This window comes from Sceloporus undulatus, chromosome 1 (assembly GCF_019175285.1).
Source record: "Sceloporus undulatus isolate JIND9_A2432 ecotype Alabama chromosome 1, SceUnd_v1.1, whole genome shotgun sequence".
Taxonomy (NCBI): Eukaryota; Metazoa; Chordata; class Lepidosauria; order Squamata; family Phrynosomatidae; genus Sceloporus; species Sceloporus undulatus.
The window spans coordinates 100,485,816-100,506,603 of record NC_056522.1 but is presented as its reverse complement, the minus strand read 5'-3'; the positions used below and the strand labels follow the sequence as shown (position 1 = coordinate 100,506,603).

General features: G+C 39.3%; 1 protein-coding gene across 1 annotated transcript in view; it reads left to right on the top strand.

Annotated features, from left to right (window-relative positions):
- HEY2 (hes related family bHLH transcription factor with YRPW motif 2) overlaps positions 1 to 20,496 on the top strand; it is a 25,896-nt gene extending 5,400 nt beyond the window's left edge. The window contains exons 4-5 of the mRNA XM_042455483.1: positions 4,570 to 4,651; positions 18,105 to 20,496. Coding sequence (XP_042311417.1) covers positions 4,570 to 4,651; positions 18,105 to 18,787 — 765 coding nt within the window. The 3' untranslated portion in view covers positions 18,788 to 20,496. The remainder of the gene's footprint in view (positions 1 to 4,569; positions 4,652 to 18,104) is intronic.
- The last annotated feature ends 292 nt before the right edge of the window (positions 20,497 to 20,788 follow it).

The window sequence follows — 20,788 nt, the reverse complement described above, 5'->3', positions numbered from 1 at the left end:
TACACACACACTTATTATTATTATTATTATTATTATTATTATTATTATTATTATTATTATTATTATTAAAATATATCTATGAAGAAATTATTCTGTTGTAACAATTGGTGCTCATGCTCTGTCTATTTAAAGTGATCTATCTGGAGAAGCACCATTTTAAATGTACATTTTCATAAGTGAATATGTGAGGACATATTCAGATGTGATTTTGTACATACTCATTAGAAGGAGACAAAGTAAGAACAGGGACGATAGTTCCACTTATTTTTGTCTCACTATTAAAAATAATTTTAAAAAATTCAGATAGCTCACAAAGATATTAAACATGTGTTGAGTGGACTCCCATTCTTAAATATTACTATCTGAATTCTGGGGAAAGCACATGTGGTTTTTGTCAAGTATATTATGGAGAATGCTGGGAGTTGCAGTCTGACAGCTGCATGATCCATTCCTGCTCTGTATTATGACATGCCTAATGCTGGAAAAAAGATAAGTGCGGCATTAGAGATATTTATGGATTCAGACCATTGGCAACGATTTTAACTACTTATGCAGGAGACTATTAAATCCCCAATGATCACTGACTTGCATGATCTGTGACAATTAGATAATTTCTGAATATGAAAAGAGAAATTATCTGTTACTTTTCTCCAACATTAACATACATTTCAGGGTGATTTTAGTAGCTTGTTGGTCAATTTGAGGCCACACCCCATGCCTGAAATTATGAGAAGAGTTCACTACATACTTGGAGACCATTTCTTACTAAAGGTATCCTAGGTCTAGAAGCAGGAAATGTAATTTCATCCTTGAGATCACAGTTGTCAGACAGTTCACAAAACACAATACTTCTCATGTATTAAGTTGCAGACATTGGACTCTAGGTCCAGAGTCTATATGTCACACCATCTTGGAGAGTGGTGGAGTCTCTTCCTTTGGATGTTTTTAAACAGAGGCTGGATGGCATCTGTCGGGAATTCTTTGGCAGTGTATTCCTGCATGGCAAGAGGTTAAACTGGATGGCCCTTTGGGTCTCTTCCTCCTCTAGGATTCTACGGCTCTATTATTCTATGTTTGGACTTCATGTGTTCCACATTAAGTGGAAATATTTCAGAACTACTTTGGAGTAGGTATTTCCTTTACAGTGTCTTGAACAGATGTCCTGTTGGTGCATAAGAAAGTGTTACTGTCACGTCATAATACCATAAAACCCATATTTACATAATCATACGTCAGCTTTTTTTGTACCTAAACCACAGAGGAGTTGTTGCAGAGGAAAAAGAGATTCATACTCCTTCAGTTTCTAAGTGTGTGTAGGAATACAAATTTCAGAATTAAAACTGTGCAGTTCAGTTTCATCCTACTTTCCCCAAAGTGCACTTTCAAGTAAACAACATGAAACTTGTGGCTCAGACAAAGATAAGTGAGGCCTTCAACGAAACATTGACATGTTTCCTAGCTGAACAGGAGTGCGTTCTGCCATGATAATCCAACCAGTTCCATCACAGCCCTCCATTTGCTAGGGGTTTTTCCAAGTTATATTCAGTATGGCTACTCAGTTTGCTCAAGACTCACTGTTGGTTTTTGTTTTGTTTGTTTTTGGATGCTGGATTGAGCTACCCTCTTGGCTTTTTAAAAAACACTTTTTAAAACGTACTTATGCAAACCTTAGGATTCCCCAAGTTTGCTCATACCTCTAGTTTTTTTTCCATTGGTTTCCATTTGTTTTAGTCTGTGCTACTTGTGTTTGCTACTAGAGGAAGTAACAGTTCATTAAAGAGGGCATTTTAAGTTAAGGCCACATGCAGTTCTCTAGGCTTCATATTTCTCAGGATAGATAGTAGAGCAGGTAGTGGACATTTTACACAGAATAAACCTTTACTTATGATATTGTGATGTTTAGAGCAAGGATGTTTGAGATGATTATGTGGATGTTTGGATTGCATTAGTATTTGTATTGATGTTTTAATGTGTGTGAATAATGATTGAATAAAGGTATGTTCTATATACTAAAAGAATAGACATTTACTGGGAATATGAAATAATAAGCTAATTAGCTAAGCATAATGAGATGTAAAGAAGTGACAGGGAGCGAGCAAAACACTATTCATGTTACCTACACTATACCTTGAACAATTTGTAAAGCAGCCCTATTTAGTCATTTGCTGCATCAGAGAATGGAAGTACTTCCAGCTAGTCAAAGAAACTGGGACATGAGACAACAGTTGTTTGTCTCCTTGCATTGTTTACTCCTCGAAATCCACAAACATTATAAAACAAGGCTTCCAAAGCCCTTGGAAGTTGCCCAGCAGCAAACAGCCATTAGCCCGCACTGTTCATACTGGATCTGTGGAAAGATTAGTACTGAGAAGAGTACATGTTGTAATTGAGGGTGGGAGATTGGAAAGTAAAATATGGGCAGTCCATGCAAGATGACCCCAGATATATAAAATGCCAACACACTTGGGTGTTGTTGTTGTGTGCCTTCAAGTTGTTTTGGACTTATAGCGATCCTAAGGCAACCTTATTACAGGGCTTTTTTTTAGCAGAGTGACCAGATGTTATAACTGCAAAGGAGAACTGCAAAATATAGAACATTCAAGAACAACAAAGGACATTACAAAATAAAAGCTAAAAACATTCCTATAAATGTAAATTCTTGCTTCTCAGTCATGCTCGAAGTGGAGGACATTTTGAAATTCCTCCTGGACAGACGTTTGAAGTGTAGGAAATGTCCTGGAAAAGGAAGGGCATCTGGTCACCCTCGGCAATCCTATCACAATTTTTTTCAGAGTGTTAAGTGTTGGACTAGGACTCTGGAAATAGGGTTTGAATCTCGACAAGGCTGTGGGTGACTTCAGGCAAGTTGCATTCTTTCAGCCATAAAAAAGGCAAAGACAACGTCCTTCTAAACAAATCTTGCCGTGAAAACCTTGTGATAGGCTCATGTTAGGGTAGCCATATGTTGGAAACAACTTGAAGGCACAGAGAAACAACACCAACACTACATTGCTCTCATGTGAGCTGCAAGCAATCTCTCCTTTTGTCCCAAAGTTACTGTTCTTCAGCTAAACTCCATTTTATTAAGTTCACTCACTTCAGATGAAGAGGTGGGTGACTTTATGGGGAGATAATGATCCTGGTTCCTTCCACTCACCTTCTCATCTATTCTGTTCTTAAAACCAGACTCTCCCATCGCTCCGATTTTTATAAGACTAGAATAGACTGGGTCCATAGAAGTTCATTCAGTATAGTTTGAGTGCTTGAGTGCTTTGTTCCTACTATTTCTTTCTATTCTTTTTGGTTTTGGAATCAGAAAATAACTACAACAAAGCTAGAATGTGGGATAAGTATCAATAACAAACAGTTTTGTGGAGGTTTGGCTTGATTCATATTGTAACAGAGAAAGAATGCTTCTTCTGAGAAAGAGAAAGTGCGGTTCCTTTAACAGAAAAACAATAGAATACAATCTGTACTTTCAAGTTTACATTCTAAAGACAATATAAGACTCTTTGGTCACTTCCTTAGTTTCTTCTACATAACTTTGTCAAGAATGCCAATGTTAAGTTATACTGCTTTTCTGTTCATTTTAACAACAGAACTGACCAAATTTATGGAAGGTATCAGTGGTTACTGTGCCCCGTATGCAGGATCAGAGGTGTTATGCCTCTGAATGCAAGCTGCTGGACAACATGAGTGGCAGAAGCCTGTTGCTCTTTTGTCTGTCTGTGGTCTTCCCTTGGATCTCTGGCTGGCCCCTGCAGAAAATAGGATGCAGAACTAGATGGGCCTCTCATCTGAGCCAGAAGGGCTGTTACATTTTTCTCTGTCCAGGGGGAGAATAGGGATAGGTTGGAAAATGGACAGACTTTCCCCACATTAGATTCATACGGACAGCTTGGGCCCAGACACACTGACACATGCAGTCTCTCAGCCTTAAAAACGTGTTGTAAATAAACTTTTAAAATGATACTACTAATTGAAATACTTCGGTATAAATAAGGTCTGTGTAAAAGTAAGGTCTGGTTTAAACTAAGTTTAGCCAGGAATCATTCTCCTTAGCTGCAGATAATAAAAACAGCTCTTTAGTGTATTTATTGTCCTAATAATTGGGAACAATGCATGGGAAAGTTTTCCCTGCAAAGATCCCAGTGTGCAGGAACTGCTACGGTTTCTGCAACTCTCATTTATTTTTTAAAAAAATTCACAGACTTGCAGTGCAGAACTTCTCAGTGGCTTTTGCCCTTTGAGTTTTCTGTGTCTCTCACACTTGCTGTTCTAAAGTTCATAGACATGAATGTATGTACTGTACTGTACATGCTGACCCTCTCTGTACTATTCTGTGTTCTCTAGAAATGTGTACACCGTTTGTGTCATACTACCACCATGATATAGTACTTCTGTGTAAAAATAAGGTCTGGGATACAGATGCTGAGTAGAAGAATTACGCTGAGAATGCTCTAATGGTTGGGAAAATTGAAACCATAAGATGGAGCTCAAAAGGGAATATACCAAATCAAAGCACGCAGTATTTTTAAGCCTTTATTGTTTGTGCCTCTTATCTCAAAGGGATCTGCCAAATTAGAAAAAGCAGAAATCCTGCAAATGACAGTGGATCACTTGAAGATGCTCCAGGCGACAGGCGGGAAAGGTAAGGAATTGATTTGGGTCCTGTTTCTAATATTTGCAGGGAGAAACCTTAGCAAATCTTCCTTTTTTGACAAGCTGGGATAAGCAGTTCTAGATTAAAGGAGTGGAAATCATGCTAAAGGCAGGGCTGAACTCGTGGGAAAGAGCTACTGGGACAAAAGAAGTACTTGACCCTGGGCTTGTGTTTGCTTTCATAACACTGTGGGAGAGTAAAGGCTTCATTCAGAGGCAGCCCAGTCAGAGATTTGTTTAGGGTTTGCAAAGAGCACTGAAATCGGCACAAGGGAGACAAAACAAATACCCCAAACATCCAAACATAAACAGGGAGGGCTGTGGCAACAATTGTGCTGCATGAAACAAAACCAAAGTTAAGATTCATTATGCAGCTGCTATACCACGGGAAGTGGATCCAGAGGAAACTTTTCTTATTGTTTATGTGTTGCTCTTTGTTGTAGAAAGAATGTTTTCCATGCAAAATTAGGCTGTGCCATTCATTCACCAGGGCAACATCTAAGCTTGGATCCTCCGGGTGTTGGATAGTTAAGAGGAAACCCAATAGCCCTAGAGGGAGGGGGGGGAACTACCCACAGTAAGTGCTTATTTTCTGTGGCTCTAATGTTTGCTGTTTGGAATTGGGGATCTAGTACAAAATGTGGTTTTGAAAGGGAATAATCTGTTCTTTGTTATCTCATTTAAAAAGCACATTACTTATTCTCATCGGTTTGGGGCAAAGGTGGGGTAAAGTGTGGTCTTCCAGATGTTCTTGGACTGCAAGCCCCATCATTCCTCAACATTGGCTATGCTGTCTAGAGCTGCCGGGAGTTGTAGTCATTGACATTGGGAAGGCTGCAGTTTGCCACCCTCCAGGGGTGTTATTAGAGGTGTGCAGGGTATGTGGACTGCACCTGGTAATATCCAAGGGATGGGGATGTATGGAGGGTGACCAGAAGTCCTCCTTTTTCCAGACATGTCCTGCATTTCAGCCTCTGTCTGGGGGTCCATGAGGAATTCCAAAATGTCCTTTATTTTGAGCTGTAAAAACTGTCTTTGTGTCATCCGGTGGTTCAGTAGGCATGCAAGAGATAGCGCAACAGATTTAGCACTGTTGCCACTCCTGCAAAGGGCTTGTTAGTTTTCGCCAAGCAATAAACAACCAAAATGTTTAGCCTGCAACAGTAGTGACTATAGAAAATGACTAATGACTACAGAAAAACTGTTGCCTGCTTTGGAGAGGCAAAGAAAAGCAGGTTTGTAGGCTTTGGAGACGCTAACTTGAATGGCACTTGCAGCATGATGCCAGCGTATGGGGGAGAGGGAAAGGTGTGAGAAGACTGTCAGCGATCATGTGGTAGTTTTGTTTGTGTATGTGTGTTCTGACAGAGGTGTAGCAAGGAAAATAGATTCTGGGTTGTTGATGCTGATCAGTGGCACCAAGGGGAAGGGTGTGTGTGAAAGTAAGTGCTTTGGGTTGAGGAAGAAGCAAGAGGGATGAGAGAGCAAATGAGAAAACCACAAATGAAAGTAATAATTTAAATGCTGATTCAGTCAAGGATTTGTTGCTATTATAGTACAATTTTAAGCCTGTTTTGCTCAGAGTTTCATAAGTATATTGCAAGTCAACCAAAATATGGTTGAGTACATAATAAAATACAGTATATGTAATGTAGCTGTAAATAATCCATATGAAATGAATTTATATTAGAGCTTTTAGCTTTCATTTGGTGATATCCTACATTTTGCAGTGTCTTGCCCTCCTGTATGGTTATGACATCTGGTCACCCTGGGCGTATACCCATGGAACGGTACAGCCAGTGGGACTGGAGCAGCTGCTGGCCATGCTAGAAAGGGTTTTGCCTCCCTAATTGTCCAGCAGCTGCGCCAGCCTTTAAATGGGCTTTCCAGAAGCTGTGGCACTGCCCCCCTGGCATCAGTCTGCCCAGATGGCTGACAGCTGGCCAGGGGGCGAGCCAGCGAAGCAGTCCACTGCTCCTCAGCACTTTCCAGGCACCCACACCAGGGTATGCCAAGTTGAGTGATGCCACTACACCCCTGGTTTGAGCTATGTGTCTAAAATACAGTGGACCCTTGTTATATGCTGGGGTTTGGTTCCAAAATCCCCAATGGATAACAAAATCCATGTATGCTCAAATCCTATTAAATATAATGACATGGCAAAATGGTGTCCCTTATTAAAAAAAAATGGAAAATCAAGGTTTGATATTTGAAATTTATACTTTTTTTGAATATTTTCAAACTGTGGATGCTGGAATCCATTTATAAAAAATCCGCATATAAGAAGGGACAACTGTACTGGAGATTTAGTGGACAAAAATGCCATCTGAAAGTTGAAAGGTCCATTAAAAGCAGTCCAATTTAAATCAGTCCAAGGTCCATTTAAAGCAGTCCAATGGTATACTTTGTAAAATTTTATTACATGGGGTTATAGTATAAATAATTTTATAAATAGAAATAAATAAATACAAATGTGATCTGTAAAAAATGGTACTGTTTTATGTGGCTGATAGCCTGATAATTTTGTCCTCTTTGAGCTTATTCTGTTCCATTGTCCCTTCCCCATGGTTTTCCTTTTACCCTTAACAGTCAGCACCAGAAATACTCAGTCCTCATTGGGTTGTGCTGGCAGCACTCATGCAAGGGGTGTTTAAAGGGGCTTTGGAGGGTGATGAATTTCTGTTACCCATGGCCCTCCCTCAATTCTGATCTTGGCCTTGTATGTATGGGTAGAGGCATTTTCACTGTGAATAACAGCTGGACAACTGAGATTTCTGTCGGTGTATGGCAAAGAGGGACATATTTGATGTAAGAAAATAGAGTTTACTTTCTCATTTCAAATATCTCCATAGCCATGAACTCACTGGATGGCCTTATTCAAGCAATGATCGCTCTTCTTCAGTCAGGGAGAAGCTTATCAGTCAATGTTAAGTGCTTCGGGCACTATGAAGAGCTGTATAAACATTTGTTGTTGTTGTTCCTGTTTGCACTGTGCAAAGTGTGAGTTGGATTTTCAAAATGAAAAGCTGATCACTAAGATAGTGCAAATGTGATACTAGGAATGTCTTCATCCAGTGTAGTTTGTTAGGGTGGAGTGATATTGAAATTAGTCAACAGATAGAGCAATCATTTTAATTGTGAATGATAGTCTCTAGAAATGATGTCTGTTTAATTTATTGACTGGTCATGTACCCTTTAGAGCCTAAATACCCTAAAGGCACTAGATGCCATCTGCTTTTGGAAGCAGAACAGGGTCAGCTCTGGTTAGTACTTGGATGGGAGACCACCAATGAATACCAGGTGCTGTAGGCTATATTTCAGAAGAAGAAACTAGTAAAACCACCCAAGTACTGTATATACTCATGCATAAGTTTAGAAATTTAGGTAAAAAATTGATTCGATTTATCCATGGGTCGATGTGTGAGTACTGTACTTTAACTCTTATTTTTTAAAAAGACCCATCTACTGGTGAAAGGCAAGAATATAATCTGTATTGGAAGCACTGCCCCCCCCCTCTATTTTCTCATTCATGCAGCCTTTAGTGTGAGCCCAAACAGTTATGCCTGCTGGAATTTTGTAAGCTCTTCGGCATTGTTTTCCTTTGCTTAATCCGTTACATCATTTGTTAGATGCCCTTAAAATTTACTCTCGATTTATCCATGGGTCATATCAAAACCCATAATTTTGGTCCCAAAACATGCCCTCAATTTATGCATGAGGTCGACTTATAGTCGAGTATATATGTTATTCCTTGCCTAAGAAAACCCAGTGAAATTCATTGAGCTGTCATAAGTAGACAGATGACTTGAAGGCGCACACACATGCATGTACTGATTTATTCTTGCAAACAGACATCAGGCTAAATCGAATGCTAATCTCAACTTCAATGAACCTATCATTCTTAGATAGAATATCTGCAATAAAAATGTTGATTATACCCAGAATATTATTCCTATTACAAACAATCCCTATAATAATTAATTATGGCCTGTTACAGACTGCCAAAATAAAGCTGCTTCGGGTCTCTTTGGAGGTATGCTATTTAAATGATGCATGCATCCTAAGAATCCGGAAGCTGCACCAAAGCTGCACTCCAGCGCTTAGGAATGGAGTGTGGCTTTGGCGTGACCTCCGGACTCTTAGACCCATGCATGATTTAAACAGCATACCTCCAAAGAGACTCGAAGCATCTTTATTTTGGCAGTCTGTAACAGGCCAAAGAATCCTTTACAAAATGGCATAGGGAAGTCTCGAAATTTATATGGCGAGGGAAAAAACTGAGAGTTAGGCTAAAGATTTTGCAAGATGCCTGAGAAAGAGGTTATGATATTTCTTCAAACACAATCCTATGTAAAATGTATTTGAAATCAACTGGGCTTATTCTCATGCAGACATGCAGAGAGTTGTAAATTTAGAATGGAAACTTTTTAGATAATCTGAAAATGAGAAATGCCTTTGGTGTATGACATTTTACATCTATTTAGGAAATGAGGGAGAAACCAAAATCTATCTAAGTATTCCAGGTGGAGAAAAGCAAAAGGGTGCAGCCATAAAGACTGGGCTGGAAGTAAGTCCCACTGATATATGTAGGACTTCATAATTTGAGTATATATGTTACAGGGATGTCATTTTTTACTAATTTCATTCTTGAATTCAAAGACATAGCCATATTAGTTCATTCTTGGAGGAAGCAATGAGTAATTTTAAGAGTTTTCTTCCTGCTTCGAGAAATTCTTCAAAAAGCTCACAGTTTTTCAGACTATTGATACTTTCGGCTTATTCTGTGCAAAATTTGCACGTTATTTTTGCAAGTAATGCTGCTTTTTCCACAATAAACTATATGTGAATTTTGTGCAGAAATAAGTCCTAAACTGCAGTAATTCTTTTGAGTTCACGTTTTTCCTCAACATATTTCCTTATACTTTGGAAACTGTTTTGCATCACTTTCTGAATATTTTCTAATATTCTTTCCATCCCAAGACATGTATGTGATTGCACACACATGAAATATGTAATTGTCTGCTGTACTGTTGCACTGACAGTCAGGTGAAATCACTAGAGATATTTACTAACTGCCCAAGTCTAAGGAGAGTATCACACAGGAGAAAAAATGGGAGAAAAAAGGAATGCTCCCATCATTATAACGCAATGGCTTGAAGATTTTCACACCAAGTTGCGCTTATCCCATACTTCTCCTGACAATAACTTGGAATGCTCCTGTAACTTCATATTAATGGAGAAACCCGTTAATGGTTTGCCAATAGTGCAAATGAAGCACTATCGTGAAGGTGTGGGAGTCAATAACATTGTATCTGCCCTATCATGAAGAAATCCAGGACATTTTCCCAGACTGCATTTCAGTACAGGCAATTCATTCTCATTGCTATGATTGTTTTTGGAGTGGATTTCTCTTATTTTGAGGTGTAGGGCACAATTTTGTTTGAACTGTATGGAAATAATGTTGTGAAATATATCAAGTTATTTTGTTCTATTTGGCATGGAACCATGATTTTCAGACATGCACAGTAGCATCAAAACAATGCATGCAAGAAATGTTTAATAACACTATATTAACGCTACAAGAATGAATCTGTGTGGAACACAATTGCGTTTCTCTGCCATTTTTGTATTGTGATTGTCACACAACTGTGCAAAAATACCTTATCGCTGTAGCGCATAGTCCCTTTATCTTCCAATAGCACGGTTGTAATGGAATTGGGCCTTGTGTGATAATCTCCTAACATTACAGTCTGTGTTCTGCCGGTTGATATTAACATTGGGCAATTACAAGAGTTATGTCTCCCAGAGCATCTTTCTGGATGGAATGCTTCTTGGGGGCTGTATAATCTTGATTGATGGTCCTCTTCTACTATTTGTAGTATGTCAGATGGTGACTAGGCCTCTGCTACTGCATTGGCACAGAGTCATGGACAAAATCGTATATGACAAGGGGAGCAATATCGACACCCTGTTAGGAATTTGTATTTTGTTAATGAAAGACAGCAGCAACCCTTTCAAGTCCCAGACTGTACTGCTTAAGGCAGAAATGGAGAATGACTGTTTTCAGAATGGCCTTTGGCGATTTTGTTTCTTAAAAGAAATGTTTTGAGGCTTTGTGTTTAATTGTCACTTCATGGCAGTAATAGAAAGCTGATATTTAATACATCTTTGTGCTACAACAGACTAACAATACTTATCTGGAATTTATTTTTAAATAAGCAAGCCCATATACCATTCCTCTTAAATAAGAAACTACTGGACCTTAAGAGGCCAGAAGCCGTGCCAAAGCCATGCTCCATTCCTAAGGACTGGAGCGCAGCTTTGGTGCAGTTTCTGGCCTCTTAGGATGCATGCATCATTTAAACAGCATACCTACAAAGTGACCCGAAGCAGCTTTATTTTGGCTTGTCTGTTCAGGCCCTACTATTTATTTATTAAGTACTCCTCCCCTCCACCTAGTACCTAGAACATAAGGTAGCTTACAAAATCAAATATGAAACATAGATAAAAGCATTAAAATTATTAGTATTTAAAAGTCATTAAAAATAAAAAGACAAAATGCAGTTTAAAAACATTTTAGCAATGTTAGTAAAAGTCCTTTGTTAAAACCAGTGAGTCCTTGAAAGCCAGTTGGGATATTTTATTTTATTTTTAAGTCTTGATGGCAGTATAGCTTAGGAGCTGCGATGTGGATGGCAGCTTCTGCACTACATGTGCCTATGACCAAAAGAAGGGCCTTTCAAAAAGATCTCAAGGTCCAGGAATGCTTGTATAGGAAAACATGGTACTTCAAAAAGCCTGGAGCCAGGCATTAGCCATGCGTCCTATTATGTTCAGTAAGCTTATTCAACATATTATGTATGAATACTGAAGCTTTAAAATTTTGCCTATTTCAGCCATGCACCTGAAAGAATTTCAGTTTGCTAACACACTTACATAAATTGTAATGTATCACGTAAATACGCCTTAGCTGAAATGTTTGGGACTAGATGTGCTTTGGATTTTGGGGGTTTTCAGATTTTGGGATATTTGCATATACTTACTGAGTTATCCTGGAGATGGGACCCAAGTGTAAACACAAAATTAACTTGTTTAATTTTTCACATACAGTATCCTGAAAGTAATTTTATACAATATTAATTTTGTGCATGAAAAAAATTTGTGTACACTGAAACATCAGAAAGCAAAGGTTTATAAGGACGTCTGGTTGGGAGCAATAGAATATTGTTATAAAATGATGTTCCAGTGGCACTTAACACTGTAGAAGTTAGCTGAAATGTTCAAAGGAGTTCAAAATAAATGTTAGAATTGTAAAGAGCAATTGGAGTGATATTACCACATTTTATGGATGTGTAATAAGGAGAAAAAATATTGGAAGCATACCTATGGTAACATAGAAAGAATACTTAAGACAAAGATGTGTCTTAAATCAGACACATTTATTAAATTTAATAGATAACTCTTTGAGAATATACATGGAAAATTTATATAATATTTGATTGCAGCTGCGAGAATATTGTGTACACAATTCTGGAAGAACAGAGAAACATCATTGATCCAGGACTGGATGGTGAAAATATTTGAACTAGCGAGATGGATAAGTTAACTTCATTACTTAAAGATAAATCAATAGACAGATTTGTAGAACAGTAGAATCCATTTTCAAGATATTCATGAGAAACAGGACTGACAGCATTTTTAGGTTTTGGATCATAAATGGTCTTGATTAAGGTGTATAGGCATATTGTAACCTGGAGTATTCATCAAAAGGAAATGTAGCAAATGGACAAACCAAACTGAAAGATAGGAAGTGGGAAGTTGTTTTTAATTATCACAAGATGAGTGGTGTTTGGGGGTTGAGGGTTCAGCGTGGTAGGTGGAGGAGTATATTTTATGTGTAAATAGGTTTGTGTGTTATGTTAGGTTTGTGTGTTAACTATATAAATGTATATGTTAATAAAATTTGATTTAAATTTTTTTTAAAGGGGAAGCAAAGGTGTCACTTACTGTAGCCACCCATTTCAGATTTTGGAGCATTGTGGATTTTGGATTTTCAAATAAAGGATGGTCAACTATTAACCATATTAAAAATACTCTGAAAAAGATTTTAAAAGTTAAGCAATGCAATTTAAAAACAATAGTGTATTTACACTACACTGAGGAACCAGTGTGATGTAGTGGTTTAAATCCCTGCTCGGTCATGGAAAAGCACAGGATCACCTTGGGCAAGTCATACTCTCCCAGCTTCAAAGGGAAACCCCTTTTGAAGAAATCATGTCAAGAAACCCCTGTGACAGATTTGCCTTAGGGTTACCATAAGATGGAAATGTCTTAAAGGAGGCACAGAACAACTACAAAATTTTATAATCTAAAAGTGAACTTTTATGATTAAATACCCTAAAGACACCAAATCCTTCAGGGAGAGGCAGGCTATAAATAAATTAGTATTAGTATTAGTATTAGTATTATTTAGAAGTTAAGCAGCATCAACCCCAATTAGTACTTGTACTAACTGCCAAAAAACAGTGGGTGCTGTAGACTAGATTTCAGAGGAAAGGACTGGTAAGTCTGCCTCTGAGTATTCAGAAACCCTAAGAAACCCTGTGAAATTCATGGGGCTACTATAAGTTAATAGGCACCTTGAAGGCACACACACTTAGACACACACGTATATTTACAGCCCTTTTATTAAAAGCCTTCAGTTCTAAAAGCCTGTCTGAATAAAAACATATTTGCCTGCCAACAGGACAGCAAGGTAGAGGCCAGTCTAGAGAGGGAGTTTCAAAGTCTAAGGCAGTGATTCCCAAACTCTGGTCTTCCAAGTGTTTTGGACTTCAACTTCCATAATCCTTGACCATTGGCCAGGATGGCTGAGGCTTCTGGAAGCCTCAGCTTCCAAAACAGCTGGAGAACCAAAGTTTGGAAACTACTGATCTAGGAGCAGCCACTGAGGAGGCCCTCTCTTGTGTTTCCACCAAGTGTACCTGTGAAGATCCTAGGGCTGAGATCTCAGGATCTGGACAGGCTCATGTGGGAACATTTAAAGCAATAAAAAAGAACCCACAGAAATAAAAACAGCCAGAGATGGTTTTAAGAATTGAAGGCCAGATGAAATCATACAATCTTAACTGATTCCACAAACAGGGATGCAGCCAGACTGACTCCCCATTGGAGGCAGTTCCACAGTCAGTTGTGCCTACAGAGAAAGTCCTGCCACTTGTACTTACCAGACTAGCCTCTCAGGGTGATAAGACACCAGGGTTGTAGCCTGGGAAGGGCAAAATGAGACCATGGCCTCTCAAGAATTCTGTCCCCCCCTCCCATGAAGTTTTCTTTTAGTCCTCAGATTTCTAGCTTTGCAGTATCATACTAATAAAACTTCATTCTGAGCATTGAGAAATACAAATTTAGAAAAACAGTTTAATTTAGTTCTAAAGAAACCCACTGGGTGACCTTGGGCAAGTCCCATGCTCCCAGCCTTAGGGGAAGGCAAAGGCAAACCCACTCTGAATAAATCTTGCCAAGAAAACCTCATTATAGGTTTGCCTTATCCATAAGTCGGAAACAACTTGAAGGCACACAACAATGACATGTTGGACTAGGATTCTGGGGAACCAGTGCTCAAGTCAGTTCACAGCCATGGATACCCAGTAGGTGGCCTTAGGCAATTCACACTCTTTCAGCTTCAGAGAACAGCAGTGACAACCATCCTCTGACTATTCTAGCCAAGAAAGCTCCATGATAGAGTCACCATAATTTGGAAACAACTTGAAGGTACACAACAGCAACATATAGCAAATGGCCAACTTTCAGATATTTGTGTCCTTCTCAAAAAGGCAACATCTTAAATTGAGCCTGGAAGTCATTTGTAGATAGATGTAGTTTGTGCAAGACTGGTGATCTGTGGTCTCTGAAATGGACACCTAACAACAGACTGCTGCATTATAAATGTGATATCATGGTTCTGGCATCAATACCTTTGGTTTTGTGTCAGCCAGACCCATTTAAAATGATGTGTTTGCCCATGGCAGTCATATAGGTAAATAAAAGAAGAGATGCTGAGGCATCCAGACTTCATCTTAACTTTGACATTCTTGAAATGATGAGCTGAGGAATTGTAACAAATCTAGCTGTATTCCAAATAGTCTGCTTGCGATTGGGAAAGGTAACATAATTTTGCCAGATCAGACCAAAAAACCCTATCTCATGCAGCATTCCACGGTGGGCAATCAAATGTCTTTTTTAGAAGTCCCCAAACAATAGCCCCATGCCTTCTGACACTCAGCATCAACTAGTGTTCAGAAGCACTGTGCCTTTGATCCTGTTGGTAGTACATATCCATTAGGATGAAGAAATAGCATTCTCTTATCTGAAATTGTCTACTCCCCTTTCAAAGACATCTAAGTTGATGGCCATCACTACTTCTATTAAGCAAATTCTATAACTAAACTAAAAAGCAACATAATATCCTTAATGGGGAGTCAAGCTACACATGTTCAGACTGTTTTGTTCCCTGTTTCTGCCTGTTTTCCAGGTCTATGGTATTCTTTTTTGAGACATGTAATCAGTAACCAAATCCTTACATACTACCACAAGTTTGTTTGCATCAAAGATTTCTATAAAGGCATAATGATTTTGGTTGTTGAGTCTTGGAGTTGGATGTTATCTTTTTTTGCTACTGTTGCCCCTGGATGGATAATTATAGTATGGCCAGAATGTGCTGTAGCATCAGAGTGCCATAACTAGATCAATTCAAAGAAGTTTACACATACAGGATCACCATATTTGGATTTGGATTTGCAGAAAAATATTGGCAAAATGTCTGTGTGCTGAGTGGGCCACAGTTAATCAATAACTGAATTGAAATCTGTTTGATAAGAAATGATAACAACTTCTCCTGGGGCTTTTTCACACTACACAATTATAGTGCTATGATTGCACTTTAAAGATCATGGCATCCTACGGAAACCTGGGGTTTAGAATCCTTGAGTTGGAAGAGACCCCAAGGGCCATCAAATCCAAACCCCTTCCATGCAGGAATACACAAGCAGAACACAGATGGCCATACAGACTCTGTTTAAAAACCTCCAAAGAAGGAGACTCCACCACATTTTGAACTAGTCCAATCCACTGTGGAACATCTCTTATTTGTAAATTTGTAGGGTTTATAGTTTAGAGTTCTTGGCTAATCATTCTAAATGCCCTTCCCTAAACTGCAGACCACAGGTATCCATAGGATGTTGCCACAGCAGTTAAAGTGAAATCATTGTGCTATAATTATGTAGTGTTAAAGGGCCTCTCCAGAAACCCTTTGTTAGTCCAACTTTTTTTTAAGGAGAACTGGTTTATGTGTATTGTTATCTTTTGTCATGGTGCTTGTTTGCCTTATTAGAACTCATGCAGGTAAAATTCTTGGTGCCTTGTTTTGAAGATGCCTTAGAAAAATCTCATGTGGTAGGGTAGTTTCTGTATACTGCATGCAGCAAATCTAAAATATCAAGAAAATGTCAGTACCATATTTAAATGCCAGTATATAAGGAACTGAATTTCACAGCAAGCCTTTCAATATTCAGCCAGTTTTTCTGTACATATGCATGTTACACGTAGGGTAATGCTGCATAAAATCCTGCAATAGAACTTCATTCTTAAACAATGAGAGGAAAAATTACTTTTAAAAACCCAAGTATCATGCACTGATGGTCTTAATTCTTTCCTACAGAGATGACTGGTTACAAGGCTGACTTCAGTCCATCACGTGCCTTTCCAAGGCCCTGTGCATAATATACAAACAGTTTTTTAAAAACTGTTAGCCTAATGCAGAAAGATGTAGGGCAGTGATGGTGAACCTTTTACAGACCGAGTGCCCAAACTGCAACCCAAATCCCACTTATTTATTGCAAAGTGCCATGTCCCTCTGGTTTTCTAGTAAGACACTCTAGCAAACTCTGTGTTAGGACGACAGCATGTGTGCCCACACAAAGGGCTCTGAGTGCCATCTCTGGCACACGTGCCATAGGTTCGCCATCCCTGATGTAGGGTATTATAGCCAAATCAACAGTCAGCCCACTACAGACCTTCTCTATGCAGCAGAGGAGGGATGGAACACAACAGAGAAAGATATGAGTAGCAATTAGCCATTCTACTCATATAAAAAGCAGAAAGACCCTGCTAACAAAAAACAAAGTATATTATATATGCTATATACAGGGCAAGCACCCCAGTGTCTATACATAAGAATAAATGAACAGAAATTTGATATCAGAAATGGCAATATTTTAAAAAAATAATAGTTGAAGCCATTTCAGTCTCCCAGAAGACTCCACAACTGAACTTAAAATACCTATTGTGGAGCAAATATTATTTGTTTATTTATTTGATTTCTATGCTGCCTTTCTCCCAGAAAGAGACCCAAGGCAGCTCACAAATAAAAAAATCTAACAAATTACAGTACAATAAAAAAAATTAAAAACATTGGTTAAAAACAATATAAAATTACAAACTTGAAAACCACAGTAACCGCCCCATATAACAACACTCCATATAAAAACCATCCATGATTACACTTTAAAAGCCTGCTGGAATAAAATCATTCTTGCTTGCAGATGAAAGGCAAACAGGGAGGGGGGCAGCCTTGTTTCTCATGGAAGGCATTCCAGAGGGCAGGAGCAGCCACCGAGAAGGCTCTCTCTCATGTCCTCATTAGGTGAGCCTGGGATGGTGGTGGGACCAAGAGAAAACCTTCTCCTGATTATCTTAGGGTTCTAGCAGGTTCATATGGGCAGATTCAGCGCCTTAAATAGCCTGGACCTAATCCCAACTAAATAAAACCCCAGAAGTGAGGCACGATCATGGATTCGTATCACACTACATTTTTAAAATGGGCTTATCTAGTGTTAGGGTGTCTGCTTTATCAGCAAGAGTTTTGTGAATGTCTAATGTTAATAATGCAATAGTTACTGTCAACTGGTACTGATTTAATTTTCTTCTCCCTTCCCTGTCTGCAGTCTTATTCCCAATGACATATCTAAGGTTACTCCTTTGGGGATGCCCTTCCCACTGGTGTGTTTTAGGTGCCCTTTAAAGACTCATCTCTTCACTCATGTCTTTCTGAAGTGGCTGCCCAGCTTAAGTGTGTGTGTGTGTGTGTGTGTGTAGTAAGCCCTGGTGGCACAGTGGTTAAACGCCGGTACTGAAGCCAAAGGCTTTGAGTTCAATCCCTGGGGCTCCAAGGTTGACTCAGCCTTCCATCCTTTCATTAGCTGGTAAAATGAGTACCCAGCTTGTTGTGGGCAATTAACTTACAGATTGTAAAATGCTTAGAGAGTGCTGAGTTCACTGAGAAATGGTATAGAAATGTTCATGTTGTTAATATATATATATGATGCAAGAAACCATTTGTCTTTTAAATTTCTTACTTTCTGTCCCCACCCCACCCACCACAGGTTATTTTGATGCTCATGCTCTCGCCATGGATTTCATCAGTATTGGTTTTCGAGAGTGTTTAACTGAAGTTGCAAGGTACCTGAGCTCAGTGGAAGGCCTTGAATCATCTGACCCCCTCCGGGTTCGACTCGTCTCTCATCTCAGCACGTGTGCTTCTCAGAGGGAAGCGGCTGCAATGACCTCCTCCATGGCCCATCATCACCATCCTTTACATCCCCACCACTGGACTGCAGCTTTCCACCATCTCCCTACGGCTTTGATGCAGCAAAATGGACTACATTCCTCTGATGTCTCCCCTTGCAGACTCTCAACGGCATCAGAAATGCCTCCCCATGGTTCTGCTCTTCTCACAGCCACTTTTGCTCATGCTGATTCCACGCTTAGAGTGCCCACTGCTGGCAGCGTTGCTCCCTGTGTCCCACCACTCTCTACCTCGCTTCTCTCGCTCTCTGCTACTGTGCATGCTGCAGCTGCAGCTGCAGCTCAGAGTTTCCCTTTGTCTTTTGCTGGAGCGTTCCCAATGCTTCCACCAAGTGCGGCGGCAGCGGCGGCAGCAGTGGCAGCAGCAACAGCAATCAGCCCACCGTTGTCCGTATCGGCAACAGCAAGCCCTCAGCAATCCAGCAGTAATGGGAACAGTAAGCCTTACCGACCATGGGGGACTGAAGTTGGAGCGTTCTGAATTTTCTCTTCATGACCCTTCCTGGAAGACTTCTGTAGTTACCACATAAAGTGCTTCACAAAAGAGTGAAACCACTATGTGGATTCTCAAAGAACAGATGACCAACAATATACCTATTCTGCCTTAAGTCTGGCCAAAGTGAACACGAGATATTTCTTTCCTTGAATTAGGCACTATTCCAGACGTCAGAGATCTTCGACATGATGACTCCCCTTGCTGCCATGTAGACATTACCTGAGAAATATGTAGACTGTAGAATTAATCCTCCTGCTATGCCTTTTTATTTGTCAGAGAGGTGGTGAATTATATAACTGTTAAGAAAAACCGGAACACTAAGTCCAAAATGTGTTAAGTGCCTGCTCGAATGTTCCAAATGTGTGGTGTGTTTGCATGCATGTTTATGACTTTTCCTTTCTGAGGCAGACAGTATTGTACAAATATGAAGAAGATGCTGGAGAAAAACATGTAGGGATTTGGAATCTTGTGATGAGATCCAGAATAGAGAAATAATGTTCCTAAAAAAGTTACCCTGTAAGCCAGGCAGCCTTCAAAATCACTGTGGTCTAAGCAAACTGACCATGTCCATGGTGACAGCTTAGCAGTAAGGAAACTGGTTGTTGAGTCTGCATACATAAAAGTTGATCCTATTGGTTTACTTTCATTATGCAGACTTATCAAACAATGATATGCAACATCATGATAAAAACATGTTTCTTTCCAGTGTTTGGCTGAACCATCTACAAACCTTCTGGCAGTTCCGTTGAAGCTTACACTTATACCCAAGTGTGCTTCTATGAGAGTGTGAACATCAGGAGAGTTTTTGGTTGGGTTGGGCAAAATTTTTCATGTCTTTGGATGCCTTCCTTTGAGGGGTAACTGAATGGTGGTGATGGTTGCAGCTGAAGCCAACAGTGGACAGATCAAGAGCCAAAAATAGCATAACCACCCCTTTCCCTGTCTCTTATTGCAGTCTCTTTCTCTCCTTCTGCCCATCCTTTCCATCTGATTGGGATGCTGGGGAAGGGACAGATTCTTCTTCCAGGGATCTCCCTGCTGAGGACTTTTTAAATTAGGGCAAGAGTTGCATGCCTCATTAAGACCACAGTTTGACTGCCCCTGTCCTACATGAATACAAACCATTTTACAAATATTCACAGCTGACTTGTTTGGTTCCCTTTGCAAGCTAAAACCCAGCTTCCTCCTGACAGGATGCAAAATCTTTTTCCTCCCTTTTTATTGTCAGCTGCTGGGTATAGGCATGAATGAGTAGCTATAATATAGTCAATGGGATCCTTTTGATTGATTTTGCCACTGCCAGAGTTTTTGTATGGGTTTGATTCACAACCCAAACCAAGTTGTTAAGGATGTAAATTATTTTCTTACTACCAAAATAAGCAGTGCAACAAAAATATTGTGCCTTTTTTTACAGCAACATGAAATAACATGCATTTTAATTCATTGACTTGAGAGCTAGAGAATTTATGTTGGGAACAAGTCGGTTAAAAGCACAGCATGTATTACTATGCACTTCATTTCTCTGCTGTGTGGAGAAAGCAATAAACATTGTGAATGTTAAACATTATGCAAAATATACTTTGAAATATTTGTTTTAAAAATACTGTTTCTAATTGGGAGAATGGAGAGATTGTTCATTATTTTGTTATTCTTTTTTTCTATGCAAAAGCCTTTACATATCACTAATTAAAGGAAGTCCTAAACTGACCTCTAGAGGTTGTTTGCTGTGGTATGGCTGTTGGAAATGAGAAGTCTTAACATGTTTAAGTCAAGCCCAGAGGGAGGGCAGCATCATTGTATGCGACATACTGCACAGCTCAGAGTGTGGGAAATATGTTTTCTCATTTCATTTTCTGTTTAACCCCATTTCCCAAACATGTGGTAAGATCATGCAAATTAGGAGCTGTGTTGTTGGGAAACTTAATTCAGGGCAAATAACAGCTGTGGGAATCTGACCTGGATCAGGACCATGGCAGGATTAAATTT